Raw genomic sequence first — 16,919 nt, 5'->3', positions numbered from 1 at the left:
CCCGACCCAGAACTCTACTTAGGTACCTAGCACTTGGCCTTTGTAGCATAGTTCTGTTTCTTGGACCTCCTTTGTGATAAAAATGTGACCTGGCTGCCCCAAATTCGTCACCTGAAGATTAGCTGCATGTGGACGCTAACTCTGCTTCCATGCCCCCACATCTTGGGGTGCAGATCATTCTACTCTTATCTGCGGTTACCAGACGCTGACTTAGTCCCAACTGGACTACCATTGCCAGGGTTATGACTCAACTGCTTCTTGAGCTTTAAAACTGTTGACCCAGTACACCACTGTGCCATGCATCTCACCACAAATACCTTCTGTGCTGGTCTCGTAAACTGTCTCTTTGCTGAAGCAATCTTCTCCCTTCAGATTCGATGGTACTAGATCTTGGTCTCCTATGCAATCACCATTCAACGATTCCCTGATGATGCACGTATCTCATTCTCTCTACATGCAAGGAGCGTCGTAGTCCTGATACGGGCCATTTTCTCTGCCAAGATCTCCATCTCCTCTCTCTGAATTATGCTCCCCATGTTCAGTTGCACACTTCCCCTTAGTTGATACCTAGGCTGTGAATTAGGATTGATCTATTTCAAGGTCCTAGTGTATTGGTCACCTCCATGACTTTTTAGCATCTGTTATGTCCAGTTCTTCAAGAGCTCCAGGGTGCTACCATCTTTTGCACTGATGGCACTGAAACTGTGGATCTGATGGGATATGCATTTACATCTTCTGCTGGTATGGAATTCCATTCACTGCCGGGAACATGTAGTGTGTTTGCAGCAGAGATGACAGCTGTTAGCAGAGCCCTCTATTTCATTAAACTGGCCTTTCTTGACTGTGTTTTAATATGCCTGACTCAATGAACAGTCTCCACACTAGTGATTGATGCCATTCTAGTCACTCTTTAGTCTCTGCTATTCACGAGTTTCTTGCACGTATCTCATTGTGATGCCTGCTCAGTTGTCTTTCCCTGGGTCCCAAGTCATGTGGGTATCTCGTGGAATGAAATGGTGAACTATTTGGCTCAAGGAGCACTTATTCACTCTCTGTTCACTTTGCCAACCCTAGGTACAGATTTGCAGATCCACACGAGATCTCTGCTCATTTGGGAATGGGGCATAATCTAGTGGTCTACTGCCCCAGCTACTAAACTCTGTACAATCAAAGAGATTACTGCAGCATGGTGCTCTCCTTCCACTTGTCCCAGAAGGAGTCCATAGTCATATGTCATCTCTACATTGGTCATACCAGGTTAACCCACAGTTTTCTTGTGTGTAATGAGCCTCCCACACATTGTGGTTGTGGAGTCTTGCAGACATCATATCTTGGTGGAGTGCCCCCTCCCTTTGACCCTCCATGCTAAGTATGGACTTCTGGACTCATTGCCTCTAATATTGGCGGTCAATTAACTGGTTCTGTTTTCTCCTTGAAAATGATTATTATTCTCAGTTGTACGGTTTTGATCTGCTTCTGGAACAGGGCTAGGTTGGTTCGGGATGGGAATTCTCCCGCTGTATGCTAAGTCTGGGGGCTCCCTGACCATCAGGCTACTCTTTCATCCCTGTTTAACTCTGTTTTAATCACTTTTAGATTTGATTTGGCCCCTTTGTGCCACACCCAATTTTCTATTCTGAGTATCAAACTTTGTTGATTAGTGGGCACTCTTGACTGTAATGGATCAGGGGTGAGGGTTGGGCAACTGTGGCTGGAACGTTTCTTGTCACATGCAGAGCCCAGAGGACACCTACCTGCTGACTTCCTTACTTCCCGTATCTTGTTTTTATTATGGATGGTCCAAAAGATGTCCATTACAATTTTAATCTTCTTGCAGTGGATGTCACTACTTCTGGGTGCACCAATCTTGGATGTAGGGATTCATGAAAATAGTCAATTACTGATAATATAATGTGAATGGACAGATAAGAAAAAAACTACTCACCAAGTAGTAGCAGGGGAACACGGACACAAAAGGATTTAACTTTTGCAAGCTTTCAGACCCAGCGGCTCCTTCTTCTGGTGGAAGAGTTGAAGTGGGAGGAAGAAGTGTGAAGGAAAATGACTGGAGAGGTTTAGGGAAAGGGGCACAGTCCAGAAAAGTCACCCAAAACCCCTGGTTTGGGATGATTTACCAGACGGGATGAGAAGAAAGACTGATCATTGGGGACTCCCCACTTACAGAATTCTGAGCTGCAGTACAGATACTTCTATGTACTGCAGTATATCTGTGGTGGTGGATGTTTTATATAAAAGTATAAAATGTGCTACTTGATGTATGTATTAATTATATGTATGACATCATATCATTGTTATAAATGCACAACAACATGACACTGTCCAAGGCTGTAAAGTTAATATGGACAAATAAAGATCTAATTTCAGTTTCACATGGGTGTGTCAACAGCCATTCCAGAGACTGATGCGACAATCATCCAACACAAAAAATCTTATTGCAGAGCATGTAAGATTAACTATTGCCTACTTACTTGGATGTAGGAATCTCCTGTTCCCATCCGTACAATTTCTGTTTTATCATGTAGGGAAGCATAAGTTTCCCTGAAAATTTTCCATTTCTGTCTGTCAATTTCCACAAATTTAGAATGGCCACTATTGGACATGGGTTCTGATGCATGTAGAGCTTCTGGAAAAGCAACTGTCTTAATACAGTACAATTTCATTTCATTTTGCATGAAATTCTTCTTTTGTTTTAATATTTCATTGTTATTTTATATATCTTTTGGAAATTTGTGGCCCCACTGTCCACTTCTAAGGACAGTGATCATTCCAACATAATCAGAGAGTGCCTGTGAAACAGTTCTACATTTCATCTCTCTTGGCAAATATTCTTGTATATTGTTTTGAGACCTCACTTTGACAATTTCTTATGAGCTTCATTACTGTCAGTAGTAACAATGGCTGCTATCTACGTGAAGGTTGAACACTTACCATCCATTACATATCCAGAATTTCCTTTGTTTATACCTTTGACATTTTTTCCTTATTGCTCAGTGATTTAATCCAAAATTAACTTAAAATTCTGAAATATGCCTTTTTCCCTCTTATGACAGAAAAACACATTATAAGACGAAGATTTCACTTTATATGATGTATTGTCTGGCAGATAAGTTATTTGGTCCACTGTTTAGTTGTTGTCACACACAGCCTTTCTGTCCACAGAAGTACATAATTTTTTAAAGATCACACATTTCATGATTGTGTTGGAACATCACTGAATCTTTAATGTCACAACCAGTTTCCATATTTTTTGCACACACTACACACTTCTTATAACCACCCTCGACACTCACCAAGTATTTGGTCTAGTTGCTGTCCTGATTAAATTAGGTCATATGAAAAATTAACCAGCACAAAAGAACTGAAACTTCCTGGCAGATTACAACTGTGTGCCGGACTGAGACTCGAACTTGGGACCTTTGCCTTTCGCGGGCAAGTGCTCTACCACCTGAGCTACCCAAGCACTACTCTCGCCCCGTCCTCACAGCTTTACTTCTGCCAGTATATCGTCTCCTACCTTCCAAACTTTACAGAAGCTCTCCTGCGAACCCTGCAGAACTAGCACTCCTGAAAGAAAGGATATTGCGGAGACATGGCTTAGCCACAGCCTGGTGGATGTCTCCAGAATGAGATTTTCACTCGGGGCGTGAGTCGTGCTTGGGTAGCTCAGTTGGTAGAGCACTTGCCCGCGAAAGGCAAAGGTGCCAAGTTTGAGTCTCGGTCCGGCACACAGTTTTAATCTGCCAGGAAGTTTCATATCAGCGCACACTCCTCAGCAGAGTGAAAATCTCATTCACAAAAGAAGCTAAATGGATCTGATTTATTTTTCTTATTCTGTGGTTGTGGTGTACCAATGTGTATTTCCTGTCTTGTACTGTCTTCATTTCTCAGATCTTTTTATGAGGTATCCCTGCAGTAATACAGTCCTCCACAACAGATTTGTTGTTTTTCAGTTATTGAATAGCTTTGAAGGGCTTTTTTATATAGTAAGTTTTGCAGTTATCTATGATGTTACTGTGAAAGGTTCCATTTTCTGTGGGAAGATGGCATTTAACAATTACATAAATTTTCATAGAGAGACTTCTATAACTTGCTTCCCTCTGTGTATTAGTTTGTAGATCTCCCATATTTCAAATATTCAAAGGTTGCTGCATTGACTGGGATGATTTGATTTGTTCCTCTGAAGCTGCATTCCATCATTTATGTTAGTATGTTCTCCATGTCTGCCTTCAAGTAATTGGATTACTGGAAATCTGAATTACTCCTGTTACCACTGCACTCACTCTGCACTTAAAGCACATTTCCTACTATGAACATGATGGCCTATGCAATCGTTTTTGTGGCCACAAAAGTATGTATATGTTCTTACCCAAAGAAAAAAAAATATGAATCCAATCAGTAATGGCACGGAAAACTTCTATAAAATGCTGTGTCACATAAGAATACATTTGCAAACAATAAGTGTGTAAGATAAGAACTCTCACAAAAGGCCTGATTTTCATGTTTTTGTTCTCTGCTTTTATACATCCTCCACTACAGTTTTTTCTTGGCTCTTACGTACTTTAAAATTGCACAGTGTTCTTGAGATATTGCTTGTAATCCCCTTTGAGTTCCCAGTAGTCTACAACTTCCTGCAGGTAATTTCGGTATAATCGTTTCTCTGACTTAATTTTGATAGGCCAGCTACCATTTCTTCCATGCTTAGTTATACGCTATCACTGGTTCACTGTTGGTAACACCCACAAGTTAGAATTTAGATTGTTGTTCCACCACATTATCCTTCACCTAATACTTTAGGTTTAGGACAGATTTTCAGCACTAACTCATGCTTCATCTGTTTCCAAAGTTTCTACTTGATTGAGAAGTAGCGGCTCTGGTCTCGCAAACTGGCATACGGCCAGGAGAGTGGTGTGCTGACCACATGCCTTTCCATATCGGCACCCAGTGACGCTTATGGGCTGAGGATGACACGGAAGCTGGTCGGTACCGTTCGGCCTTCCAAGGCCTGTTCAGACGGAGTTTAATTCAGTTTAGTCTCATCTTGTTTGCTGTTCGTTCCTAAAATCAACATGACTTGATGCTTTGGCAATCCATCTATACATCAACAGTCATATGGAGAAACACTGCTGCTGTTGAGTCTTTCAACAGCAGCAGCATCTCTCCTGAAGGTGGGATACTGATGTGTTATTGAAATATCAAGTGATGTTGATTTTAGGATTCAGCAATAAACCCAAGGAAACTACCAAAATTATTATGCTCAGAAAGCCTAAGAAATCACATTGTTTTATATTTTCTGTCAGTCTTGTCTCAGTTGCTGCAGTTGGCTATGTCAAATTGGTATTTAGGTCTCAAAATAGCTGGGCTATGTCAAATTGGTATTTAGGTCTCAAAAATAGCTGGGTCACTTAACTATTTTGGCAGAAGTGTATCCACACACATTTTTTCTTCCTTCATTATATTTTTTCATAAAATACAGATAAAGTCTTCATCAAGAATAGTTGTTGGTCGTGTTGCAGGCATTAAAAATGCAATAAAGTTATATTTGAGGAATTTGCCTTGACCTGAGCACAGTTTTCTTCTCTATTTCTCACAGATGCTACAATACTGTTGCAATCAGTGGATTGGATTGGTTTATCTTTATTTACAGAAAAGAAAGTAAAATTGTACAAATTAGGATCACACTCATGGTCACCAACATACCTTAGAAACACATTGAACTGCACGTTTTTTGCCTCCTTTATTACACATGATCTTTTAATACAGGTTGTCATCTGGAAATAAATTTGTTTTATTTTTAAATTGGGCTATTTTCTGTGAAATGCAAAAACTGAGGCCTAATGTCCATTATAGGCCAAAGCTTTTTCACTTCACTGAATGCGTGTTAATGAAAAACCCCTTATTATTTGCAGATACATGTTTTGTAACTTTCTTGCAGTAAAATTATGATAAACTCACTAAGAATGGTGCAACAACAACAAAACATGTTTGGAATATTCAAGTGGACATGGTGTTTTACTCAAGGTGGAATCTACAAATATATTTTTCATTGTTTAAACAAACACAGACTACTGAGCTACTTGAACACTTATTGACATCATGTTACTAATACTGTAAGTAAATATTATCAGTGCCTAGGTAACACTTCCCAATAACTGTTTCATTTCTCCAAACATCTGTCTGTCATTCAGAGAAAGGTGGAAAAGAGTTGAAACCAGGAAATCACATTGCTTAGGACTAATTTTTTTTTTTTTATTATTTCTATGTGAGGAATAGGGATGATGATCATCAAATTGTAAAAATAGTTTCCGTAACAATAACATGAGCTAATGGACTCGTCTCCTTTTACAGATGTAAAGATTAAATGTTGTGCAGAAAATATTAAGTAGTCCAGAAAAAGGTTGTATATGAACACATTTATTACATACAAAATACAGTTTATAAAATTGACATGATTACTTAAACTCAGTAGTGAAAGCATACTTACAAATTAAAATACTGGGAAAGATTTCTCTACAAAAATGGCTACGAGTGTGCATTTGTTGAGCACAAAGATCAGCATAAGTGTTGCATTAAGATCTTGATCTTGACAGTTTGTAACTGAAGTAGAAGTGAAAAATACCATGCATATTTGGTCTATACTATAATGCTCATAAGAATGAGGATTTTTTAAAATAATTAAACTGTCCACCACACTTGCAAGCAGCTTATAATGAAGTGTCTGCAACAGGCACAAATGAGGTGCAGTCAGGTCACCTCAGGTACACAAAAATGACATCGAAAAACCCATGATGGTATAATTGGTGATACATCTTGGATTTATAAAATATACATTATACAAAGACCGATCACATGGAATAGTCCTAATGGTTCAAACTTGTTACCTCACCGATTACCTGCAGCAGTAAATTCATAACTGTTCAGTACTTGAGGCACTTACTAACATGTCATACATTCTAAACATGTGAAGCATGAAGTGACAGGACCGATTACCTCACTGTTTGGTCCCCTCCCCCAAATAAACAACCAATCATGAAGTGCAATGTGAAGATGTGAAGAGATTCACAGTTGGCACTCTCATTAAAATTGTAAGGAAGTAGTATCTTAAATCCTTGAAAGTTATATCTCAAGATGGTCTCTTAATCCCTTAATACTGAGTGTTGTGAGTTCACGTCATACTAGTGTGATGCTAATAAATGCAAGGTTAACAGTTTCTCAGTGCTAGGTCTACAGCTAAAGCTACCAGGATTTATGACATATACTGCCACTTTGTGTGTGTCAAGAACTCCTGGAGTGACATGATTTATTTTTTTCCTTGCATACAAAAATTTCTTCAGGTAGTAAGGAATATAATGTCTGACTGTATAGTTTCTATGCAAAAGCCTTCTCCCCATTTCACAGCCAATGGTTGTATCAGAAGAACACATTAGCATTGTTGCCATCATGTTCGGAATGAAAATAGACTTTAAGGATAGGATATGATACTGATAAGATTATACAGAACCTTTTAAAATGGACTAATTGAAAATGGTATAATAGCCACTATGGAAGGGATGATATGCACCATGACAATAAATTAGTTCTTCCAGTTCAAAGAGTAGAAAATCCCCTCTTGGTTAGAACACAAAAGTTGTTGATTAAGCACACACAAATTGACACAGATCCACTGTCTAGAGAATCGGCAGTTCATTTCCTAGAAAGTTAAAGCAGTAAATGGGGTAGCAAGACAAAATACACAGGGAATCTTAAATTTAATTTAATTTAGTTTTGAGCCCACTGCAAACATGCTGAAAGTACTTTTTCTCCATTAATCACATTAGCTGAAAGTCTAGAACACTGATTTATTCCAACATTCCCTTCTTTGTTAAAGTTTTGTAATAAATTCTTCTAGATATTTAGTTCTTCAAATAATGGAAAATCCCGGACAGAATGTAACAACATTATGAAAAGGATAGTTGTAACCACCATACAGCGGATATACAGATAGGCACAACAAAAAGACTTGTCACAAATAAGGCTTTTAGCCAACAAGGCCTTTGTCAAAAATAGACACACACACACACACACACACACACACACACACACACACACACACACAAAAAAAAAAACATTTTTATTAAGACCAGTCGGTTAAGTAGGCTTCAAAATTATTATTGCATTAGGTGTTTGACATTATGAAAAGATCATCCTTACACAAAATTGTATTTCTTATATCACCTTGTAGACGAGAAATAATTTGAGATAAATTCACTAATGTGCGTTAGAGACTGATTAAATTTCAAACCAAGCAATATACCACAAAAGTTTAAATTTATGTACACCTGATACATGGAGAACCTATTACCATACAAATAATTCATGAAATTCTCCATACAGCAGCAAACTTTCAGTGCCATTTATTACAAATGAGATTTTGTTTATAAAGTTAATACTGTCAGGATACTGAGAATCATTATCTTCAGGGTTGATGAAACACACAGAGAATGCAGATCACTTTTAAAATTATAATTCTTTGTACTTGTTGGGACATATTCATAATTACCTTTGATAAGATGGCTCATCTGAAATGTAAAGTTAGTGGTCCCTTATATAACTTAACACTTTATATGAATACACAAAAACAACTAGTATATAATCTTTCATATATTTCACCAAAATAGAACTAATTAAAAATGGACGGAACTGCCTGAGATATTTTTCCCAATGTGATTACAAACTTTTAAGCCTTAGACTCGTGCTCCATTTCAAATCTTGACTGAGATTCCTGTATGTGTTTTCTCTTCTTGCGTTGAATGTTTGCCTCTACCAGAAATAAGGTTCCTGAGACAAAAGCTGCTACAACACCTACAACTGCCAGTCCAAATGCCCAACCAAGGAAATTATTTTCCTGACCAGGCATCCAATCATTACGATTACCAAGTGAAGCAAACACAATTACAGCTATTCCACCATTTATACCTGCAATTGTAAAAATAGCTAATATAGTGTACAATGATTCCATTCTAAGAGACAGTAATAAATATTTACACTACACTATATGACCAAAAACAATAAAATAATACTAACAAACTTTAATGTTAAAATAACAAACTAAAAACTCAGAAATTAAACAGCTTTAACTTACAGCTCTGTAAATGTTAATAAGAGTATGGATAACTGATTGCATAAACAAAAATTTTGAAATTTAATGACCCCTTGTTTTACCCAGTAGTTTCCCATGTCTTCTTTCAACATTTTGCCTCTTTGTACCATTATGATCACAAAATGGATAATGTTACTAAATTTCAATAGCAATAAGCTAGTTCTTTTTGCTGATGATACAAGTACAGTAATCACACCCAACAACAAAGAATCAGCCGAGGAAATTCTAAATAATCTTTACGAAAATTAATAGGCTAAGTGGTTCTCTGCAAATGGACTCTCACTAAGTTTTGAGAAAACACATTTTATACAATTCTGTACAGTAAATGGCATAACATCATTGATAAATATAAACTATGAACAGAAGTCTGTTGCTAAGGCAGATTATTCAAAATTTTTGGGTGTGTGCATTCATGGGAAATTGAATTGGAAGAAAGACATCGATTATCTGCTGAAATGGTTATGTTCAGCTACTTATGCTATTATGGTTATTGCAAATTTTGGAGATAGGCATAGTAGGCTAATTTACTGATATGTTTATTTTCATTCACTCCTTTCATATAGCATCATATTTTGGGGCAATTCGTCATTAAGAGAGAAAGTATTCATTGTACAAAAGCATGTAATCAGAATAATAGCTGGAGCCCACCCAAGATCACCTTCACAATACATATATTCACTTATGAAATTTGTAATTAATAACCTATCCCAATTCAAAAATAGCAGTGAAGTGCATAGCTACAACACTAGAAGAAAGGGTGATCTTCACTATTCTGGGTTAAATATCACTTTGGCAGAGAAAGGGGTGAATTATGCTGCCACAAAAATATTTGGTCACTTGCCAAATAGTACAGATGTAAAGTAGTGACTTTAAAAAGGAAAAATTAATTATTTTGTGTAAAGAAAACTTACACATTCCACATCATTATGAAATGTCGTATTCATGATCTATGGAACCAGGATTATGTACGTATGTATAGACTGCAAGCTGCACTGTAAGTTTACATACATCCATGTTCAATGAGATGATGAAAATTACAACATAATCAAAATATTCTTACCTGCTGCCATTAACAGTGCTCCTATGGCAATTATTAATAAAATATAACGTGTCTGCTCTGGTCCCCAACACAGGAAATAAAGTAACACCAAAAAGAAAGCAGCCAAAATACATAGGAAACAGAGTGTAAAGAAAAACTGTGTCGCGATCATGAAACCTGCAACAAAAATAAGCTCCATTACAAACATAATTTTAATTAACCTAGATGACAATCATTTTTTAGATGAGGCAGTTATACTTATGTATTAAATGGCGCAAGTATGTACGAGGGCAAATCAAATGAAAACCTTAAATTTGTAATAACAAATCAAAATTTCGCGCCATTATCCTGTAAGTTGGTAAGCATGCTACAAACAGCATGCACAATGGCGTGTAGGTGGCAGCATAGTGCAGATGCACACATACCATCGCAGTATCAGTATAAATATGGCCTCCCCACTTGTGACTTGCACCAGGGAAGAACAGTGTTCTGTTATTCGGTTTTTGTGTAGTGAAGGTGTGAAACCTATTGAAATTCATTGACAAATGAAGGCTGAGTACAGTGATTCATGTCTGTACCATTTGGCAGCAAGTCTATGAATGGAGTAGGAAGTTCGCAAATGGTGTGACTTCAGTGGAAGATGCTCCTCAGCCAGGTCAGGCACAAGGAGTTGTGACTCCACAGTGAAGCAAAACTGCCAAGTGACACTGAATGACATTGCAGCATGTTTACAGATTAGTCATGGGTCAGCACACCACATTGTGTATGATGTGCTCCAGTTTCACTAAGTGTCTGCAAGATGGGTGTCACAGCAGCAGACTCCTGAAATGAGAGAATGATGTGTTGATGCTTGTAAAGAACTTCTTCAGTGCTTTGAACGAGAAGCTGATGGCTTCCTTGCAAGAATTTTAACTGGGGACAAAACCTGGGTTCACTTCCACCAACAGGAAACTAAGAGAGCAAGCAAGGAATGGCGCCATTCCTCATCACCAAAACCAAAGCAGTTTCGAACAGAACCATCAGCAGAGGAGGTTATGCTGACACTCTTTCGGGACGGAAAAGGTGGCATTTTGGAGCATTACATGCCTAGAGGGACCACTGTCACTACTGCATCATACACAGATCTCCTAAAAATTATCTGCGGCCTGCAATCAAATCAAAGCGACATGGATTGCTGTCAGCAGGTGTCCTTTTGCAACATGACAATGCAAGGCCCCACACTGCCCGTACAACAGTTGCAACAATCACAGACCTGCATTTTGAGTGTCTTCCTCATCCACCATACTCACCAGACCTTGCCTCAAGTGATTTCCATATGTCTGGGCCATTCAAAGACACAATGGGAGAAAAGAAGTTCCGTTCTGATGAAGAGGTACGCCACGCTGTGCACGAGTGGTTGTGCGGACTACCAAAAGAATTTTTTTCTGAAGGAATTTATGCACTTTGTAGCGCTGGAGGACTTGCATTGAGTGTGGGGGAGATTGTTGAAAAGCGATACGGCTTTGTACCACTTCTGCACAATAAACAATATTTAAAAAAATATTTAAGGTTTTCATTTGACTCACCCTCGTACTTATGGAAAGTCCAGGTTGGAATATCAACAATATTAGGAAAAGGACAGATTGCTACTCACCAAGGAGATGAAATGCTGAGCTGCAGACACACACAATGAAAATATACTGTTACACACTTAACTTGCATTTAACTCTTCAGAAAACATATAATGTTCACATAAGCAAGCACACCTCATCACACATGACCGCTATTTCTGGCAGTTTGGACTGGCATTCCGGAATCAGAAAAGGATTGCAGGACTGTGGTAGCACGAAATGCTGTCAAGTGGCTTCTCCAGAACTGGAATCTGGGAACTGGACCCACACATTTTTCAGGATTCAGCAGTCTGTCCGAGCTGCTGGAGGTGTGCGCTTCTGGTGCGCTCGATTCTGTGAATGTGTTTTTTCTTTGATGAAGAAGACTAAATGTGTAACAGTCTTTCTGTTGTGCCTGTCTGCAGCTCAATGTACCATCTTCACATGAGTAGCGATCTATCCTTTTTCTAATATTGTTGTTCTTATGAAAATGACGAACTTAGATGTTACTAGACAATATTTTATTTCAGGCAAGTCAAAACTAGAAATCGCCATATTTTCTTAGCTAAACATTAAGCTTATTAGACAAGAAGCTGTCAGGCACAGTATTCATGACTAGTAATTGACAAACTTGCATTAACAAAATTAATGGAGGAAGAAACCTGTTCCATCAATTATATTAAATGCTTGCTTTTATATCTTATTGCTAGCTTAAATTTTTGAATTTAGATTATCAGATAATTAGCAGGAGGAGTGGTTACTACATTATGATTTCATTTAATTTTGAATTTACATGGACTTTAAATTTCTTGCTTTGTCTGATGGGAGCTGGCACGGTACCTTTGTACCGTAATACAGGCCACTTACTGTGAACCATTGATAAGAAGTTCAGATGACATGGAAATTATTTTTATAGTCTTACGGTTGTGCAGATTACATTTATTCTGAAGCTATAACTTAATAAAACAGTTAAGATTACAAATAATTGGGAGAATGAAATTATTCGCAATCTTGACTGTTTTATTAAGTGATAAATTGTAATATTAATTAAAATTAATAAATTATATGTAATTTTTAGTAGACTGATTTTTTATCTCCAACCAGATGGCTTTCAGTGGAAAAATTATCAGTATTGCTATGTAAATTTCTGAATACCTCTAACTTTGCCTTCACAGTCATTATGTCAGATGTAAATTTCAACAAATAAAACATCCGTTGATTCATGCTGGCACAAGGGCGGTTAGAATTTTGAAACAAAGGCTCTACATGATGCTCACTGCCCTTCTTGTAGCATCTCCCACTGGATTTTCAATGAAAATTTTATGCTGATTAAACAACCCATTACGATGTCCATAGCTTGACTTCGAATCTTAAAATTTTTTCCATTATTACAACAGTTGACAGTCACAGATCAAGAAGCAATATTCAAACAAGGTTTTTGCAAGTACCTCCTTTGTGTGCAAATTAAACTTCTTGAGTTTTCTTCCAATAAATTTCACTCTAGCAAAGGCATTCCCACAGCTAGATTATGTGGTTGTTTTCACCTTAAATTTCTCATCACAGACGCTCTTAGCTACTTTACAGTTGTAATGGATCAAATATGTAGTCAAACAACTCTGAGAATGACATATTGGGTGCTGCTAGTTAGGACATCTTCAATCTAAACACATGTCCCTCCTTACTGGCATACAAGTTAGTATAAAAGTGTGTGCAGTTTTGTAAAACATGCAACACTGTTCATCACTGAGCTTCACTAGCCCCTCAGTCCTTATTATGCACTCCCTCCCCTTGTTCTGACACCGTGTAAGGTAACTGTGTTATTCCAGCAACTCTTGCTGTCTACAATGTGTTGCTCTCTACTTTTACTTATATAGCCTGTGCTATTAAGAAATTTTTTCCCCTTTCCTCCTGTTTTGTTGGGCAGTGTGTTCACTACAGCAGCAGGTTTGGCCATCTGGTAGCCAGTGTCATCAGCCTGGGTGGTATGTGGTGAATATTGAACTGGCTGACTGCAGCAACTTTTTGTAGAACAGGTATGCCACGAATCTGTCCTGCATCCAAGGGACATCTGGTAGCTGATGGTGCTCTTCTGTGCCAAATTCACTGGGGAGATGCATTGCAAGCTTCATAACCCAATTCTGCATCCTCTCAAGGTGGTTCACATGACTCGGCAGCATTCCCCAAACTACATCCATGCACTGAGCACAGGCCCGATAAGGGCCACGTGCTCCATTGAGCTTTGTAGCAGTTTAGCTCACAGAGTAAATGTAAAATGTCTTAAAATCTGCGACCGATTTATAGATTCAGAGTTGTGTAGCCAAATTTTTTACCAGCCCTTCTACACAGGAGTAATATCTATGGTGTGAGCATGGCACACTGAGATTGCTCTTTCCCCTTAACTAATGAGATATTCTTCCAGAAGATTCCACATTTTGAAACATATGTACCACTACAACAGAGGACACCAAACAGTAAGATAATCATGACTGTATGCCAGTCATCAGATGCCTTTATGGAAATATTAACACAACTGCCTCTCAAATGTTAGGACACTTGGCAATTTGTGTTGAACTATTCCGAGTACAGTAAGGTGAACTCATCATATACTGGTTTTCCTCATTTTATGAGCAAAAATACTTTCACATTTGTCTAGTCTCTCACTAAGCACTGTTTTATGTAAATGAAGCCTTACTCTGAGAACTGATGCCAAGGTAATCTTACTGAACTGAATTTAACTAGTTGCTAGTATCTGCTCCTGGGTGGCCCACTGTAAACTTTAGCCTGTCCTACCTGACAAAACATTAGCTAAGAGCTTTAGAAGATATTTTCTTTGGTGTTGAATGGCTAATTATCCATCAAATCTTCATTTATCTTCTCAGTCTGCTGCTAATTTGAAACATTGAAAAAACTGTTGCATCTTGTGTTAGAATTTTTCCGTTAGCCTGGTAACTCAGTATGGCAAGATTGCTTGGGAGTCCCTCAAGAGACATTCAGCTGCCTATCTTCAAGTACTTTCAACTAGATACCACTCCAGCAGAAAGGTATACTGCAAAGCAAAAACGTTTCTCTCATCAAATTTTAGAACAATGATGGTTACTATTGTGATAGCGCCCCTGTAGAAAACTTTGTTGTAGTGATAGCTGATCCGCACCATGGTATAATGTCTAGATCAGGGCAGTGACTAATCTCCAACATACTGCCCATTGCAACAATACTAATCTTTAAAGTAGATCTACTGCTGTGCTGGGTTGGAAGGTGACAAACTACGAAAAATACAGGGGAGAGGGGGTGGTGGGGGTCCTCTGGCGCGAAATTACTTTGAAAGATCACCACAAACCTCGACACTTGTAACTGCTATCAAGCTGTATCCGACAAAAGTAAGCTCCATGAAATGGTAAATGTTTTCAAACATGTGACTCCTCAAACCGTGTTATTTCGTGCCATTATTCCTAAAGCTGATGTGGAAACTTAAAGTAAAATTACCTGGTACGAGGAATCCTTGTATCTCATCATAACCAGTTGTGAATGGGTCATATATCCATCTGCATCCAACAAAAAATCTTCTCATGAACTCATCATCTGGTTGCGGTAAGGAACGAAAACAGTGAGACCACAGCCCCAACTGGTTCAACTTCGCACCGGTTATTCTATAATCGCTAACAAGCCAACTTGGTGCACAAAATGCCACAGCAACACAGACAAGCGCAATTACAAAAACACCAATTGCACAAGAGCCTGATAGCGTACGCCTCATCTTGACGTTGTGATACACGGTACGCCTGTAAACAATTCAAAATATGTTTTGTTATTCGAATTACTTTGAAGACGCTTCGTTAAAGAAAAATGAGTCACAGTACATTTTTCCGTTTACTTAACACTTCTACAAAATAATGGCTTAATATCTCTACATTCAGGATCGGCATTCAATCAGCCCTCCACACTCACGCCCCAATGACTGTCAAAGATAACCTACTCTATTAACTATGTTAGTTTATTATCACCAGTACCTATGACGCGTTCCTCTACGATGATTATTTTTGCTACCTGCAGAGTACGAATTTTTTAATTTGTAGCCAGCCTATGAATAAGCGAAACCATAAATGTGAACTTGCAACATAAGCCTCGAAATATCATTCAGAAAGGCTGATGGCTTCTTTTCTCACAGTTTACATTACTTTCCTTGTACAGAACTGTCTCATGTATGCGCCTAAGTCTCATGTATGCAACTGACGACGCCCTGCATGTCAACAGGCTTGAAGAAAGTAGAAACGAAGTGCTGCTACTGACAACTTCTTGTCAACGGATATTCTTTTTTGTACACATATACACTTTCATACTAATACATTATGTATAATCCATTAAATTGTTGCAGATACTTATATTACTATATAAAAACGAGAATCTGCACAGATAAGCGTAGTAACTCTAATTTATCAGCCACAATGTACACGACTCGTCGAAATGTAAGTTGGCAACGCTGGCAATCTTAGAAAAGCTTGGAAGTTGTAAGGGGGTGTGGTGTTCGTGGGAATGGGAACTTTTAACAATTATTTTGAAACAGCTGTCCTTGCATTGTGTTCTTAACGAGGTAGAAGGGCAAAAAGACAAGTCGTTTGCGACACACGTTACCGTACCTCACAACTAACCTGTAAACACACTCGACTGAAAGAGAGGCAAATGAGACTCTGAAGCTTTAGTATTCGGTTTGTGTCACTCATACTGTAGATAACAATGCTTGATTAGCTTATATCCGAAAAATTACGCGATTTGCTAGCGGAATGTCTGTCTCGGGAAGTTGGCTCTTCATTTCTAGCAGTCGTTGCCCCTTTAATATCTAATTAACAAAACGCTGTGAAGTTATATCAGTGGCTGTTTTTGTTGTTCCTGGGTCATTCCATGTTAAAGGGACCAATATTAGAAAGTGTCCCCAATCGACCATCACCAAATCTAACTAATTTTGGTGTGAATACTCTATATGGTCTTCAAGGGTTATATACCAAATTTCAGTTCTAGCAAACATCAGGTCACTCGCCTTAACATTCACAGACAACTTTTTATGCTGAATCACACCACGGAAAAAATTTGGGATTTAGTCACATCTAACTATATATACAAGCTGGCAAAAAAATTCGTC

At 38.2% G+C, this 16,919-nt stretch overlaps 2 protein-coding genes across 4 annotated transcripts in view; one reads left to right on the top strand and one right to left on the bottom strand.

The window, feature by feature from the left end:
• Positions 1-16,919, top strand: part of LOC126235311 (uncharacterized) — a 306,085-nt gene that overhangs the window by 127,122 nt on the left and 162,044 nt on the right. The gene's annotated exons all lie outside the window — the stretch shown is intronic.
• LOC126236981 (uncharacterized) lies at positions 6,417-16,158 on the bottom strand. 3 transcript variants are annotated; one of them, XM_049946703.1, is made up of 4 exons: positions 15,793-16,158; positions 15,269-15,564; positions 10,218-10,373; positions 6,417-8,973 (listed from the first exon to the last, which is right to left on the bottom strand). In XM_049946703.1, exons 2-4 carry the CDS (start codon positions 15,537-15,539, stop codon positions 8,735-8,737), a joined length of 666 nt encoding a protein of 221 aa, XP_049802660.1. In that variant the 5' UTR covers positions 15,540-15,564; positions 15,793-16,158; the 3' UTR covers positions 6,417-8,734. The 3 variants fall into 3 exon arrangements, with proteins under 3 accessions (XP_049802660.1, XP_049802658.1, XP_049802659.1); XM_049946701.1 differs by lacking the exon at positions 15,793-16,158 and adding an exon at positions 15,643-15,749; XM_049946702.1 differs by lacking the exon at positions 15,793-16,158 and adding an exon at positions 15,694-15,714.

Source organism: Schistocerca nitens, chromosome 2, assembly GCF_023898315.1.
Source record: "Schistocerca nitens isolate TAMUIC-IGC-003100 chromosome 2, iqSchNite1.1, whole genome shotgun sequence".
Lineage (NCBI taxonomy): Eukaryota > Metazoa > Arthropoda > Insecta > Orthoptera > Acrididae > Schistocerca > Schistocerca nitens.
The sequence above is the reverse complement of the archived record's forward strand: the minus strand, read 5'-3'. Positions and strand labels throughout refer to the sequence as shown.